Source organism: Eubalaena glacialis, chromosome 7 (genome assembly GCF_028564815.1).
Source record: "Eubalaena glacialis isolate mEubGla1 chromosome 7, mEubGla1.1.hap2.+ XY, whole genome shotgun sequence".
NCBI classification, from domain to species: domain Eukaryota; kingdom Metazoa; phylum Chordata; class Mammalia; order Artiodactyla; family Balaenidae; genus Eubalaena; species Eubalaena glacialis.
Window position 1 is genome coordinate 37,756,301 of NC_083722.1, and position 14,944 is coordinate 37,771,244.

The 14,944-nt window shown below is 44.0% G+C and overlaps 1 protein-coding gene across 4 annotated transcripts in view; it reads right to left on the bottom strand.

Moving 5' to 3' along the window:
* RNF8 (ring finger protein 8) overlaps nucleotides 1-14,944 on the bottom strand; it is an 81,980-nt gene that overhangs the window by 47,889 nt on the left and 19,147 nt on the right. For 2 of the 4 annotated variants that reach the window (XM_061195096.1, XM_061195097.1), the window contains exons 3-7: nucleotides 13,579-14,319; nucleotides 10,401-10,463; nucleotides 5,753-5,842; nucleotides 3,835-3,942; nucleotides 1,414-1,618 (exon numbers count right to left, since the gene is read on the bottom strand). In XM_061195096.1, the coding sequence (XP_061051079.1) occupies nucleotides 1,414-1,618; nucleotides 3,835-3,942; nucleotides 5,753-5,842; nucleotides 10,401-10,463; nucleotides 13,579-14,319 (1,207 nt within the window). The remainder of the gene's footprint in view (nucleotides 1-1,413; nucleotides 1,619-3,834; nucleotides 3,943-5,752; nucleotides 5,843-10,400; nucleotides 10,464-13,578; nucleotides 14,320-14,944) is intronic. The other 2 variants (XM_061195099.1, XM_061195098.1) reach the window with 1 other exon arrangement.

Here is a 14,944-nt window from a genome sequence, read left to right on the forward strand (position 1 = left end):
CTACTTGCTTTTCTGTCTCCTCCGCAGACTATGAGAGCTGAGACAATACCCTGTTTATCTCTTTATCCCAGTGCATAGTGTAGTGTTCCTATAAATGCTTATGGAGTGACGGGAGGTGGAGAGGAAGAGCAATGAATTCTGTCAGATTCAAGTGGCTCCTGGGAGGTAAAAAAACCTATGGGGACTCAAAATTGGGCACAAAGTCCAATAGCACATAGTTGTCAGAAAAGTAGAAAACACTTTGGTTTCAAAAAACTGCCTGAGGACCGCCCCACCCTCAGAAGGTCTTCCTTGGGCATAACAGGCTCAACACCTGGCCTGTGACAGGCTTGCTGCCCTCACAATGGCTGACCAACAGAGGGCCAATTCCATACCATAGCTGCTTGCAAATCAGCATCAGATTTCTGGTCCTACTCAAAGAGGCTGACATCTGTTGAAGGGTTAGGAGAAAGAGAGTGATAGACAAAACAGAAATAGATAGATAGATAGATCCTGTTCTTAGCAGTGTGGCTTTTAAGCCTTCAGCTTCTCTGGACTTAGAGAAGGGAACATCCAAAGACACACATGAACGTGGGTTCCCGATGGCCAGGTGGTGGAAAGCACCTGGAAGGGCAGTGAGCTTTTGGTTCTTCTTCTCTGATTGGCCTTTATGTGCAACCAATTGACCTCACAGCACTTTGGCTCTGAGCTCTCCCAGAGGGTAGTACTGTACTAGATTTCTAAAGGGACTGAACATGATAATCAGATCCACTCTGCTCCTCTTTACTCTCATCTCTGCCCAATCCTTCCGATGCATTGGCTTCCTTGTGCTTTGCCCCAGGACACATTCTTTTGCCACCAGGACATTCAAGTCTCAAGCAGAGTGGCTCTGCAACCTTCAACACAGCAGGCCCCAAGTATGATGAGATCACTTGTTTAAATTAGCAGATATTCACTATGGAAGTATGGTTCCTTGAGGAAACTCACCCACCCCTTCCCTAATCTCTTTATTTAAACTCTCTCTGACTGGGAAACCTGTTTGTACCACATCCTATTTATAATTTATTATATACCCAACCCAAGATTTCTGGAACACCGGACAGCAACTAAACTGTCTTGAACAACAGCACCATCTAGTGACCAGCACAGCAAGCTGTGTGACCATGTGTTTTTCTAATCACATCTTTTTTTATCCCCAAAACCAAGACACATACACCTAAGCCTCCCCATTCCCTGCTGGTCAAATAACAGTTAATTCTACCTCAACTCTTTCTTACATGTTCGTTACCTTTAACTCTCTTTACTTTTCCCAATTTCTTCCACCTCTTCCTTAGCTCAAGAATCATTTATCCTACTCTTCCCGATCCAAAAAACTCTGCCTACATTTGTAAGTCCTTTGTTAAGGGGACTTACCTCTTGTTCATACCCACTCACCTTTTCGTTCCCTGATGAGGACAATTCGTCGTTCTTTCACTTCCGAGCTCAGATTATCTACCATCTTATTAATGCAATTGTCTAGAACCAGGGAGTGGGTTTTCGACTTGATGTCCTTCCGACAAATGGGGCATTCTATCTTCCGCTTCATCCACTCACTGATACAGTAGGAGCAGAAACTATGGGCACAGTTCAAGGTGACAGCCTATAATGGGAATGTGAACACACAGATCAGAACTGTGATGCTTACTTCCCCAGGGCGGTTGCGATCTCAGAACCAACTCAGATCACACTGCCAACATGGGTTAGCTACCCTGCAAACAAAAGTCACTGGACGTAAGTAGGACTAGTAAGCGTGTGAATGTTTGGTATAAATACATCACTAATTCTCTCATGAAAACAAATTTATGTCCTAATGGTGAAATAGCACCTCAATTTTAATATATGAAGGGGAACACACAGTGAATACTCAGTATACAGAATGGTAGGAGGCATCATCTTTACTCAAGAGCAGCTAAAAAAGTATATGTAAAAGAGAACTTAGGCTGGGAAAAAATGTAATGGGTTCAACTGATAGTGCCTTAAGTAAGTAAGCCTGTGAGAAGAGAGAAAGCAGAAGGAAGCCTGTATGTGAGGGGCGCCTATGAGTAACTCCAATGGTCAGCTTTCTGCCAGGACACTTTTCACTCCCCAAAACATAAACCATTCTCCTCATTACTCTTGTTTATGTACATCTCCTAAGATACAACTTTTGTGAGGCTCCAAAGTCTTCCTTCCTGTTTTTAGGATAGCAGTGGAAAATAACACAGAAATCATGTATTTTTCAAATGCCAAGTTGAGACCAGAAAACCAACTAGGAGACCTTCTCAGTAACGAATGAGATAAATTCTCATAAACGGGACTAAAAACCTGTCTGATTAAAATGAAACCTCTTCCCAACACTGATTTTAAGAGGTGACCCGCAGAAAAGGTCAGGCACGTGCTGTAAACCAAACAAAGTCAAGTTATTTGTCTCTTACACGTTGTGCAGATGCTCTGGGTTGGCTAACTCATCACCCATTCCAACCACCCTTTCCTTGTCTTCTTCTATTAGGGTCCGTAAGCCATGTCAAAACAGCACGAACTGAGTTTCTCCAAAGTAGGGAATCAAATGACTAGAAACTATGGGGGAAATTATGACCCGAAGTCAAAGTAGATCCAGAGCAAAAGAAACAGGTCTACCCAGGAGAGATTTTTCAGGAGGCTAATAGACCCAATCTCCCTTAAGTCCACCAGAAAAAAGGAAGCAGTGTGTGTATGCATTTTCTTTTTAAAGGAGTCTGAAAAGCACTGTCATTTAACAAATTGAGTTTAACACTTGTAGTGTAAGATGAACTGGACACAGATAGTAGAATTTGTGAAAATAAAAGAGGACTGTGCAGGACTTCCCTGGCGGTCCAGTGGTTAAGACTCCACGCTTCCAATGCAGGGGGTGTGGGTTCCATCCCTAGCTGGGGAACTAAGATCCCACATGCTACACAGTGTGGCCATAAAAAGAAAAAAAAAAAAAAAGGAGAGCCTGTGCAAAAACAAGACAGGATAACAGGGAATTCCCTGGTGGTCCAGTGGTTAGGACTCTGTGCTTTCACTGCCGAGGGCACAGGTTCAATACCTGGTTAGGGAAATAAGATCCCACAAGCCACGCGGTGTGGCAAAAAAAAAAAAAAAAAAAAGACAGGATAACAGATGGTAACCTAGGAGAGATGTTTCATTTTCATAAGGAGCCTCAGAGTTCCTGAAATATGTTCCACTTGGCCACTGAATTCCCAGCAACCATACATCAATGGCATTTACCCGCCCTGTTCAAAGGCTGCACTGCACGCCTACTCTCAGCACTGTGCCCATTCAGAGCAAAGAAAGAATAGTTTTATTGGGCAGCTTTATTCTGATACTTCAAATTTCTAATGCCATCTAATTCTGGACTGTGCCAGAATCAAGTGGTTCCTGGGAGGTAAAAACCTGTAGGGGTTCAACACTAGGCACAAAATCCAACAGGACATAGTTGTCAGAAAAGTAGAAAACACAGGACATTCTGACCTGTGGGAGGGTGGGGCAGCTCTCGGGTGGTTCTTTGAAACCAAAGTGTTTTCTCCCCAACACCAAAGAGATAAAGGCTTTATTACAGCCAAAACATTGATTCTGCCAAACAGATACTCAAGAACAAATGAAATAAGAAAAAAAGACAGTGGAGGTAAAGAAGACTACAAAAACAAATGAGATGTGACCATCTCTAGCAGTCACTGTGAAGTCAAATAGCTACAGTAAGTTCCTGGAGGAAAAACATTCTTCAGAATGTTTCCCTACAGCAGAAGCAGTCTGTGTAGCCGAGGCTCCATTCAGGGTTGGGAGAGTCAGAAGGCGTGAGCCACCATTCATAATTACCTCAATGAAGTATTCTGAACAAATAATACACTGGAGCTCATTCTCTAGCACGTCATTCACATGGCTAAGAACTTCCTCCTTCTGTGCTTGCACCTTCTCCTTCTCTTCCTGCAAAAACACACAACCCCACCTGTCATTCGGGAGAACCAACGAGAATGCACAACAGGACAGGGAGCAGGGGTAATAGTCTGCAATAGGATTCAGAAGGAATCTAAATTAAAAATTCACCCTGGCACAGAAACACGAGAATAAAACTCTTTCCGCAAGGGTTACTGTTTCTCAGAACTGCTTTCTAATATAGGACACTATCTTCCTTTTTTTCCCTCTCTCAACTTTTTTAGTATGTATTCGCATTGCAGGTTCTCTCTCCTTCCCAAAAATTAAAAACTGAAGGTAGCATACCCACCCCACCAACCACCCAAGACCAGAATGAGGCATTAAGTATCCTATAGCAAACTGCAGTTCAGAGGTGACACAAATCATCCCAAGCAACCAAGAACTCACTGGATAAGAAAGAAATGAGGAACAGTCCATAAAGGTAGGAAGCTTGAATTAGTGTATAAGGTCTCCTATGTTCTTTGCAGCTGCCTCTCCTATAAAATAAGGATAATACCTATGTTCCCTAGAGGCAGGAGGCTGGAGAGATGGCCTCTTGAAGTACCTTCAGGCCCCACACTCTGTGATGCTTGTCACTTCCCACTCCTGCAGTGCAATTTCCCTGTACTTTCCCCAAGAGGTCAGACTGCTTGTGGACACACTTTTTAAGGAGGATCTAGGTGTGCTCTCTTGAAGCTAACTTTATTAAGTTAGCACCTCATCTCCAAAACAGAAAGGATCAGGAGCCCCTGAGGGGGAGAGGAAAAGCCATTTAGGGTATATTTGAGTGGTTCATTTATTTCTCATGTTTTACTTTCTCTTCTAATCAAAGCAAAGACTGTCAGACTGCTTAGGGCAGTGAAGAGGGACTGGACCCAGTTATAACTAAAGTCAAGTTCCCTGAAAACTTTTGAATTACTGGATTTAAAAAGATGTGGTGGTTTCTTGGAGGCTGGGGAAGAAGGAACTATGTGATTTAAACAGAGGATAAGGATATCAAACAAACTAGAAAGAGAGTCTCCTCCTTTTCTGTATTCTGCTCCAGATCTGTACATGAGGAGCGGGCTGAGAGATGCAGTCAGACTCAGGCATAAGTTTCAGGTCAGAGGATGCAAACTGGTGGCCTGTGGACTGGATCCAGCCTGCAGACTTATTTAGTCTGGCATTCATGGTATCAAAACACTGAACTGTTGCCAATACTTGAAAACTGGGATACTTTACATAAACATTTGGATTTCCATCTTCCGTGGAAAACTCAGATCGGACAACACTGGGCTTGCATTTCTGGATGGCAATGACTGGCTGCATCAGAGAAGAGCTGCCTCTTGGGGTGGGGGTGAGGGTGCACCTCTGCCTCACAGCTCCCCACTACGTTCTTACACCCAGGCCACTTTACTCACTTCTATTATCGGTCTGACCCCAGTGGGCACTTGAGTTTACAACCCCTAATTTAAGAGTTCCACTGATTTGATATGGGAAATAACTACATAAATGCATCAAGATGAACTATTTTTTATTTTGACTACACCACCCCTTAGCCTATGTGAGTGAGACACTCTGAAGGAGCATTTACCACAGACAATGGACTAGACTCCAGGATGTGTCTTATTCCCAGCATTTTGCTTCTGGATAAAGGAAGGAAATAGATGTTGTCTTACAGGCAGAACCTTCTACAGCCCTAACTAATTTTACAGATTATTTCCCTTGAGGAAGGAAACAGCCATAACCTCTCCCTTCATTCACCATACCAACCCTTGCACTGTGGAAAATGCTGAGTTGCATGTGCTAACCAAATTCTAAACCTTCACCTTCTTTCCAGTACCTTGGTCTGCTCCAATTCTTTGTTCTTGGCTTGAATGATTGCTTCAAAGTCCTTCTTGCTGCGATTTAGCTGTTCCATCAGAGCCCGATGCTGCAGAAACATAGCAGATACATACTCAAGATGCATTACACTGCACTGTTCCTTTCAGCCACCATGCCTGTCTCTCCCTCTGTCAGCAGCTTTGGTTCAAGAGATCAATGGATTGGCAATTTCAAAATAATGTTTTTGTTCCATCAGGACATCCCACTTACATGCTGCTTTTTTCAGGGAAAGGGGCAGATAGGGAGGGACGCCATCAAATCTATTAATCCCTCTGGAAATAACCCAACTTCCGTGGCTATCCAAATCAACTGAAGAATTTACACTGCCTTCCAGAGAGTCTGATTCTGTGGGTTTGGCCTGGGGCCCAGGGATGTGCATTTTTTACAAAGCCACACAAGTGATCCTGGGAACAAACGCTCAAGAACTAGTAAGTAACTCTAAGGCTACCCAGCACTGGGAGCAGCTTGTAAGAAATAATCAGGGAAATATGGATTCAGGAAAACTAGATAATCATTTTCTTTGAAATGAAAAAGACCTTTAACCTATTTATTCTATAAATCACATACTACATGCTCTTAAGGCAATGCTGCCTGAACCCTGGCTGTGTCTTCTGGAAGCTGGCATGCCCAAGAGCTAACAGCTCATTCATTGTGACTAACTGCCTACATCAAATGTCAAGAGGTTCCATTTCTACGAAACATAATTTCTGAGCTCCCTCATACTTAAGTATAGCTTATATTTTAAATCTCATTTCAAATCCTTTTTTAAAGAAGGTGACCTTTCTTCTTTTTATTTTATTTTAATTCTTTTATTTGGTTTTTTTCTTTTTTTTCTGTTTTAATGAGAACTATATTTTCAAATGGTGGACTCTTTCTGCCCATAACTAAACTGAGGAAGACCTGCTGACTTAAAAGTCCATGGATTGGGAATTCCCTGGCTGCCCAGTTGTTAGAGTTCTGTGCTTCCACTGCAGGGGGCACTGGTTCGATCCCTGGTAGGGGAACTAAGATCCCAGATCCCACAAGCCATGTGGCATGGCCAAAAAAAATAAATAATAATATTGTATCTATGTTAAATCTGCTGAATTTGGTAACAGTGCTAGGATGATGTAAGAGAAGGCCCTTGGTTTGAGGAAACAAATACTGAAGTACTTTAGGGTAAAGGGACGTAAAACATGCAATTACTTTTAAATACTGAAGTACTTTGGGGTAAAGGGACATAATACATGCAATTACTTTAAAATAATTCATAAAGAAACATACACATGGAGAAAGAGAGAAAATGGTAAAGCAACTCTTGGTAGCCGAACCAATACCAGAAACTGCCTACCTCCACATTTCATATACGTAAGAAAAATAATCCCCCAAGTCAGTTAGCTAATTTACACTTTGCAGCTGAAAGTGTGCTTTACTGATAACTCAGCTGACTCCAATTCACCTTCTACATGTCCAGAATCACACCATAAAATGGACATTCTCAAAACAGAAATGGACTTAGAGACCCAGTAACTTACAAAGTCTAGTCACTTAACCAAGTCACTTAACTACTTGCGGTTAAAGTATAGTTACTTATAAGATGCAAACATCAAAATGGCATTTGTGATGAGTGCGCTGTAAAATGCAAAGTGCTATATAAGTACGGGTAGTTTCTAAAACTGTGTTTGTGCTTTTTTACCCTTTTATAGCTGTGTTTAAAATGTTGGCTAGAAGAGTGAAAACTTGTAGAAACATTTTCTTTCGCACAGGAGTCCTTTTATGCTCATTGTTTGCTTATAAGGAAATACTTCTGAATAAGAATTTAACCATTTTCTGCGCACCTACATAGAAGGTAACAAATTATTACACTGTCTATAACTCAGAAGCCTTTCTAGGCTAGTACCTATTTCTGGCTTCTTTTAGGAGACACAATCATAACAAAAATATTTAATGTGCCAGGCATTGTGCAAAGTGGCTTACATACATTGTGTAATTCTCACAAAAACTCAGTGAGTTCGATGCAATTATTATTTCGTCATCAGTAAAATGGGGAAAACAATAGCAGTTACCTCACAGGGCTGTTGTAAGGATTTGAAAAGACTATACATAGAGCATTTAGCACAGTGCCTGGCCAAAAGTAACTGCTACACACAGTTTACCATTTGTTGGTACCTTCATTTTACAGATAAACAGACACAGAAAAAGGCAAGTGTAAGCAACAGGATTTTCAACTCAAGTCTGACTCCCCAAGTTTCTGCCGCTTTCTTTCTTCTTCCTTTTTTTAAAACTATCTCCTCGTACAGTAGGGGGAAACAGTAAGTCCCCATGATAGTGGCTGAACTTAAAGCCAGGAAACACAAAATTTAATTGTCTTCGACTGTCCTCACCCCCTACCAACGCCTGGCAAAGTGAGCTGCTCACTAAGTTCTTGAACTAATGAAAGACTAGGTTTTCTAACCCAGGTGAGCTAGATCTTTCTGGGCTAGGTAGAGTTTCCTCGTCTCTGAGCTGGTGTCTCTGGCTGCAGACCTGAAGAGGCTGTTCAGGTCCTGTTCGGGGAAACGGACTTGTCTTCCCCTCCTCAAAAAACAATTTACCAAGGGCCACTGCCCTCCAACCCACTAGGACTTGAAGGGTCCCAACCTACATTCGCCTATGATAACTCCTATACGTCTCCACCACCGCCACGGCGACATTTTTGGAGCCCAGCTCTCCCCCGCCTTCCTCTTGGCAGGCGCCGAAGGTGGTATTTCTGAAAAGATATTACTCAAGGAACACATTTTATAATGTGTGGTCTGGGGGCTTCCCTGGTGGCACAGTGGCTAAGAATCTGCCTGCCAATGCAGGGAACACGGGTTTGAGCACTGGTCCGGGAAGATCGCACATGCTGCGGACCAACTAAGCCTGTGCGCCACAACTACTGAGCCTGCCTGCCACAACTACTGAGCCTGCATGCCACAACTACTGAAGCCCGCGCACCCAGAGCCCGTGCTCCACAAGAGAAGCCACCGCAATGAGAAGCCCGCGCACCACATTAAGAATAGCCCCCACTTACCGAAACTAGAGAAAGCCCGTGCACAGCAACAAAGACCCAATGCAGCCAAAAATAAATAAACTAATTTAAAAAAATAAAAAAACAATAAAATGTGTGGTCTGCAGAAAAAAAGCAGTTATGTCAGAAGTCCTGAGTATTCATCTTGACCACTAATTAGATGCATGTGCCTTAATTTTCTCATTTATAAAATGGGGAAACAGGTGCCCCCCTACATTGGAGTTAATAAGAAAAAAAAATAACATATATGAGAGCACTCAGAAAAGTTTTTAAAGCTCTATGTAAATGCAAGTTATTATAATTATAGGCCTGGAAAATGAAAAAGAACAGCTTCAGAAGGACCACCAGGTGGACCGAACAACAACCATGTTTCATTTGAGAGTGGTACGTCCCCCAGGCATGCTGTTATAGAACCATGACCTAAAAGTATCCTATTTTAGGTTAATGAATGGAGACTGGCCAAGTGCATTATGCTAAATGATAGTGTGTTTTCCAGTCTGTCTCAGTAGAGGGTGCGGTGCTGTGGGTGCAGGGTACTTAATGTTTCCTCAGGGATTTCCAAGAGCAGAACCTTACTCTTTTCCAGTCAATTTCAAAGCATTATCTGAATATTAATTTAATAATCCTCTAAATGGGAAACATGCCTACCCCCCCACCCTAGAAAATACACAAGCTTATAAAATAAAATTCCAAAAAGACTGAATTTTTCACCTAATGCTTTCCAAGGCTGTTTGTGCACCCAAGGTAGGCACCCTCCCAAGCATGAAGTAATATGTGACTGTTAGCACTGTAAAAAGGTTGGGAGGTAGGTAAGCAATAAAAGAACCGAATGATAAATTCTCCTGAGCAAATTCTAATGCGATTACTCATTTTCCTCAAGGAGATACAAACACTCACCTCCTGGCTTATAACAAACTACTAATCATTACACATAAAGAACAGAAGACAAAGCAGGTTTTAAAGATGCAAAAGAACTCATAAAAAAATAAACAGAGGAGAGAGGTAGTCAAGTTAAACTAAATAAATTACAGGCAATCTTTTAGGATAATTTTATTCCTGGAGCCTTGCCCCCTTCAGTAAATTGATACATTTTGCTGACTGTTAAACTGCACATTCTCAACCTAACCTAAAATGCTTAATTGGAACATTCTCAGATGGTTTCAGGATGGCTTCAGCTCAAGAATGGTGAGGTAATGGATGCCCTTGCAGGCCCTGGTGGCCAAGTCACAGCTCGCAATTTCCCTCTGCTGCTCTCACCTTTCTGGAAGCGCAGCCACTCTCCTAGAGAGCCTCCTAATTGCTACAGGCTCGTTTCCTCTTCACCAAAGCAACTCGTGCTCAAATGAAGATGTAAGCTTTCATGCTGAGGTCTGGCATGTCTGTGAGGCTCCAAGTCTCCAACCTAATGGCGTGAGCAGCTGCCACCTGTTCTGTCTACAGACTGGAGATGCCGCAGAGGTGTGCGCTATGCCGCAGAGGTGTGCGCTAAGTAGCAGAGGCAGCCGGCGGCCACAAGAAGCCTGGTTGCCCCCCCACTCCGCCGCCCACTATAAGCTCAGGACAATGGCAAGAGATTTACCTCCTGCAGAGCCTGGGCCAGCTGTTGCTTCAGGTCCTCTTCCCCTTGCTCCTTCTCCAAACCCTGCAAAGCCAAAAACAAAATGTAAGGTGACCCTGCAGGAAGGGGGGGAAAAGGGACAAAATCCAGTAACAAGCACAGCAGACCTGCTAGCGTGAGCATCTGGAAACAACAGGGGGCAGGGAGTGGGTGGAAAGTCTCCCGTTTTACTTCAAGCTGTTGGCAGTAAGGGACTTAAGCAGAATTAAACTGCTCAAATACTGCACACCTCAGGGCTGTCACCTTCAAGCCACCACTCAGGGTGTTCTGGAGAAACTCTGGATTAATACTCCAAGTCCCCTTCACTGGCTAATGCTGTGACTCCCAAAAGGATGCAAACTGAGAGCTTCTGAGTCACGAAGTATCTAAACTGAAACACAATCCCCTGAGCTGGCACTCACAAGCTCCACCATGTTTCTTTCCTCAATTCTGGCCACTCTGTCTCTCACTCTGAGTCTTTATCACTTCTAGCCCATAAACTGCTGCTCCTCCTGCCTTGCCTGAGCTTATGCTATATCTCCTCCATCCGCCCCCTCGAATGTGGATGCCTTCTACATCATCACTCCCCTACATCCAGCACCTTCCAGAAGAACCTCTGGGCCCTTCCCTCCTTAAGAATTACCTACCCGGGACTTCCCACGTAAGACTCCGCACTCCCAAGGCAGGGGGTCCAGGCTCGATCCCTGGTTGGGGAACTAGATCCCACATGCATGCCACAACTAAGAGTCCGCATGCCACAACTAAGAGTCTGCATGCTGCAACTAAGAAGTCCGTATGCCACAACTAAGAAGCCCACACGCTGCAACTGGAAGATCCCATGTGCCACAACAAAGACCTGGCGCAGCCTAAATAAATAAATAAATAAATAAAATATTAAAAAAGAAAGAATTACCTACCCATTTAATATGCCAACTGGAAATTGTTCTCTAATTTAAATATATTGACTTGAAACTGTTCTGATTATTTTGTGTGTATAATACATCTTGTCTCCTCAACCAGATATATTCCTTAATGGCAAAAACCATTTATTAAGCATCTTTATAACCACCCAAAATCAAGTATAGTGCCAGGTAATGTGGGTGCTCAAAAAAAAATCTGTGTGGCTAATATGTATAAAATAGATAGCTAAAAAAAAAAAAAAAGAATGACGTGGAGAATTCCATAACAGACAGGGTCCTCCTCCCATTATACTAGTTGAAAATGCCACATCCTTGCTTTCATGATGTCCTCTGAACCCAAAGTGCTATCCTGGAACAACCAGACACCCTCAGAAACTGGTTACTTGAGGTTACAGGGAGTGCAAGATTCCACCCCATGGGGTGGTGGTGGAAGTATCATACAATAACATTTAATTTCCAGAGGAGCAGCAGAAGAGATTCCAGGCCTGTGTTGAGACCCCAGCATTAGCACTGCTGGCCCTGCAGGTGAGATGTTTGTGCCCAGTGACAACAGCGTAGCATCTTCCTTGGACTAGGTCTGTCTCATTCCTGACTGTATAGTTTCCAGCCTTGTTTTCCCAGTCCCCCAGCAACTAATGTTGTTTAAATAAATTCCTTATATTGCAAAAAAAAAAAAAAAAAACCTGTGTGGGAATTCCCTGGCAGTCCAGTTGTTAGTACTCCGTGCTCTCAATGCTGAGGGCCCAGGTTCAATCCCTGGTTGGGGAACTAAAATCCCACAAGCCACGCAGCGCAGCCCAAAAAAAAAAATTCTGTGTGAAGTAGCAAGGGTTAAATGAGCTTCTGAGCAAGCGGTAGGGGTAGGATAAATTCTTAGGGCTTGGTGGGAGAGGGGAATGCAACTAATAAACAAAGGACTAGATATACGTCACTAGGAGCGATTTATATATGGCCCTCTCATTCCTGGAGAAATTCTCTAAACCAGTCCTTTTTGCCTTTCTTTACCATTTTGATAAGGAAAAAGATTTCACAGCTATATCTTGAAGCGTGCCGAAAGCAGCCACAAATATTAACGGTAACTCTTGTTCCTGAACACATAAGCCTTTAAAGAGAGCTCTGCTCTGGTGAAGGTGTCATACACTAAATATGTAGAGATAAACCTCCATCTATTAATTTCAAGAACTAGTCCAGGCTGGAAAAGGGCAGCAAAAAGGTACACATAAGCAAGCAGTGTATATCCTTAGAAAGACCTATTTAATCCATGGCCTTTGCTAAGACCAGAAGTTTACAGGGATAGCTGAGATCAGAATGAAATCTACAAACTGTTCAGAAATAAGCCAACACAACTGGTTGTTTCTTACCCTGAGTAAAGTACATGAAAGAGAAAAGCTTATTCACTTCAATCCTGATTGGCCTCTCTTAGTTCTAAGTCAACAATGGGGAATTCTTGACATTCAGTACTACCTGAGCAAGTAGGTGAGAGTAAAACATGTGGCTCTTGCCAGATGGGAACTGACATTTTGAGCAGAACCAGGATCAGCCGTAGCCTAGAAGCTTTGTGCAAGAGCTTGTCATCTAAACAAATGACTTGGGGATGCAGACACATTTGCCCTCACCTTGACACAGCTAAGACAGTCATTATTTTATCTACTAAAGGCCCTGTGGAAGGTGGCTTATCACTCAACCCAACAACTGAGTCATGGTGTACCTGTCCCCTCCCATGCTGGCTACTCAGGTCAGAAACAAACATTTTCTGCCTTTCTAGCCTCCCACTTCCTAGGTTAGCTACAGAGCTAACAAGTTGCCAGGTAAATCAAGGGCAGAGTAATCAGGTGACCTACACCTGCCTTGGGTACAGGAATTTGGCTTTGACCTCAGAACAGAGAAAGATTACTCATGAAGACAACTATTGTGTTAACTGGGGTGTGCTGTAATTTGGGGGCATCTTCACCTTCATCCAACCTCTCTCTGAATCTACCTCAGTTCTGAGATGCCTCACCTTTACATCCTGTTATATCTTGGCTGGTTCTGCCAGTCACCTTTCCCCATCTTGGCATCCCAACTCTGGCTCTTGATCTGATCATCATGCTGCACCTCAAAGTTTTCTGTTCCCATTACATCTCTTGTCCCTGGCACTCAGCACTTGGTCCCTGATCCAGAAACAGAGAGCTCTGGCCAGAGGCTCACAAAGGGCCTGCCCACCCCAAGGGGCACTCTTGTCCTTCCCTCCTGTGTGGTACCTGGAGATGCTGCTGCTCTTCCTGGAAAGTCTTCTCCAGCTGCTCCACTCTGGCCTGCTGCTGGGCCTGCTCTGCACACAGCTGGGACTGTAAATCCTGCAGTTCCTGCTCCATTTTCACAATTTTCTTCGAGTTCCCTTTTTGGGTCTGCTTTTTCACATTCAGAACAGCTACCTGCTTTTCCTGCATCTGTGTTTTCAGCTTTAGAATCCTGGACATCGTTACCTTAAACAGCTCTAAGCTGCTCTGAGATGCTGAAGGATTTGAGGCTTTCTGCTTCTTATAATGACGCTCTACAACTTTTGCGGGGCCTGGGTAAACATGAGCCCCTGTGGTCTTCCCACTTAGCTGAAGAGAAGTCAAAGTAGGATCCAAATATTCAGAGGGTTGACTAGCCACTTCACCCTTCCCATGTGACTTCACTGGCTGACCAGATTCACAAGACACTTTACTTATTTTGGATTTCAAATTTGAGGGGCCTTCAGCTCCAGAACCCTCTAATTCATTCAAACTAAATTTCCTTTTAGTTCTCAAGCCCTTATTTTTTTCCATCATCTGGTCACTTTTGGGGGAAAGACAAGGGTAAATCCTCTCCCAGTCTTCTTCAGTAACTTCATATTCATACTCTGCATTCTCCTTATTTTCCAGAGGCACCCCAAGCTGGATGTGATCTCCATTATGGATAGAATAGACCTTTAAAGGCTCTAGACGTTCTCTGTTCAGCCAAACACCATTCAGACTCTGGGGAAAGGGAAAGAAAGACAAAATAAGCTTCATGATTTCCCTCCTCTTAATGGAATTTCTTTCCTGCTGCTGCAAAACCTTCTGTCTTTTCAGAAAGAAAATCCTTGGAGGCGGAGTCAAGATGGCGGTGTGGGAAGACGCAGAGTTAGCGTCTCCCCAAAACTAGGGCACCTGCCACCACTGGTGGGGGACTCTGATGTCCAAGGAGATGGGAGGAACCCCAAAGTGAACCGGTAGGATGTAGGGGGACTGAGGGGGGAGGAGAAATGGAGGCCAGATAGGATTGGCGCCCCTGAGGCCGGGGAGATCAGGAGAGGCAGGCAGGAGGGGCCCTCCAGAAGGAGCAGGAGAGGTGGGGAGGGTGACTGCCCCTCCCACTCGAGCCCAGGAAGCCTGCTGGGCTCCCAGGTGAGGTCCCCTGCCCTCTGAGACCAGGGGTGGGGGGCACACCTGGGCCCCTTCTGTTCCTTGAGCCTAAGCCCCACCCCCCACAGCCCCCAGGGCCTTTTCCAGCCCTGTGGTCCTGAGCATTGGCCCCGCCCACCACCCAAACCTCACCCTTGCTTAGGCCCTGCCTTCCACAGCCAAGGCCTTCCCCCCCACCCCTTTTTTTTCTTTTCTT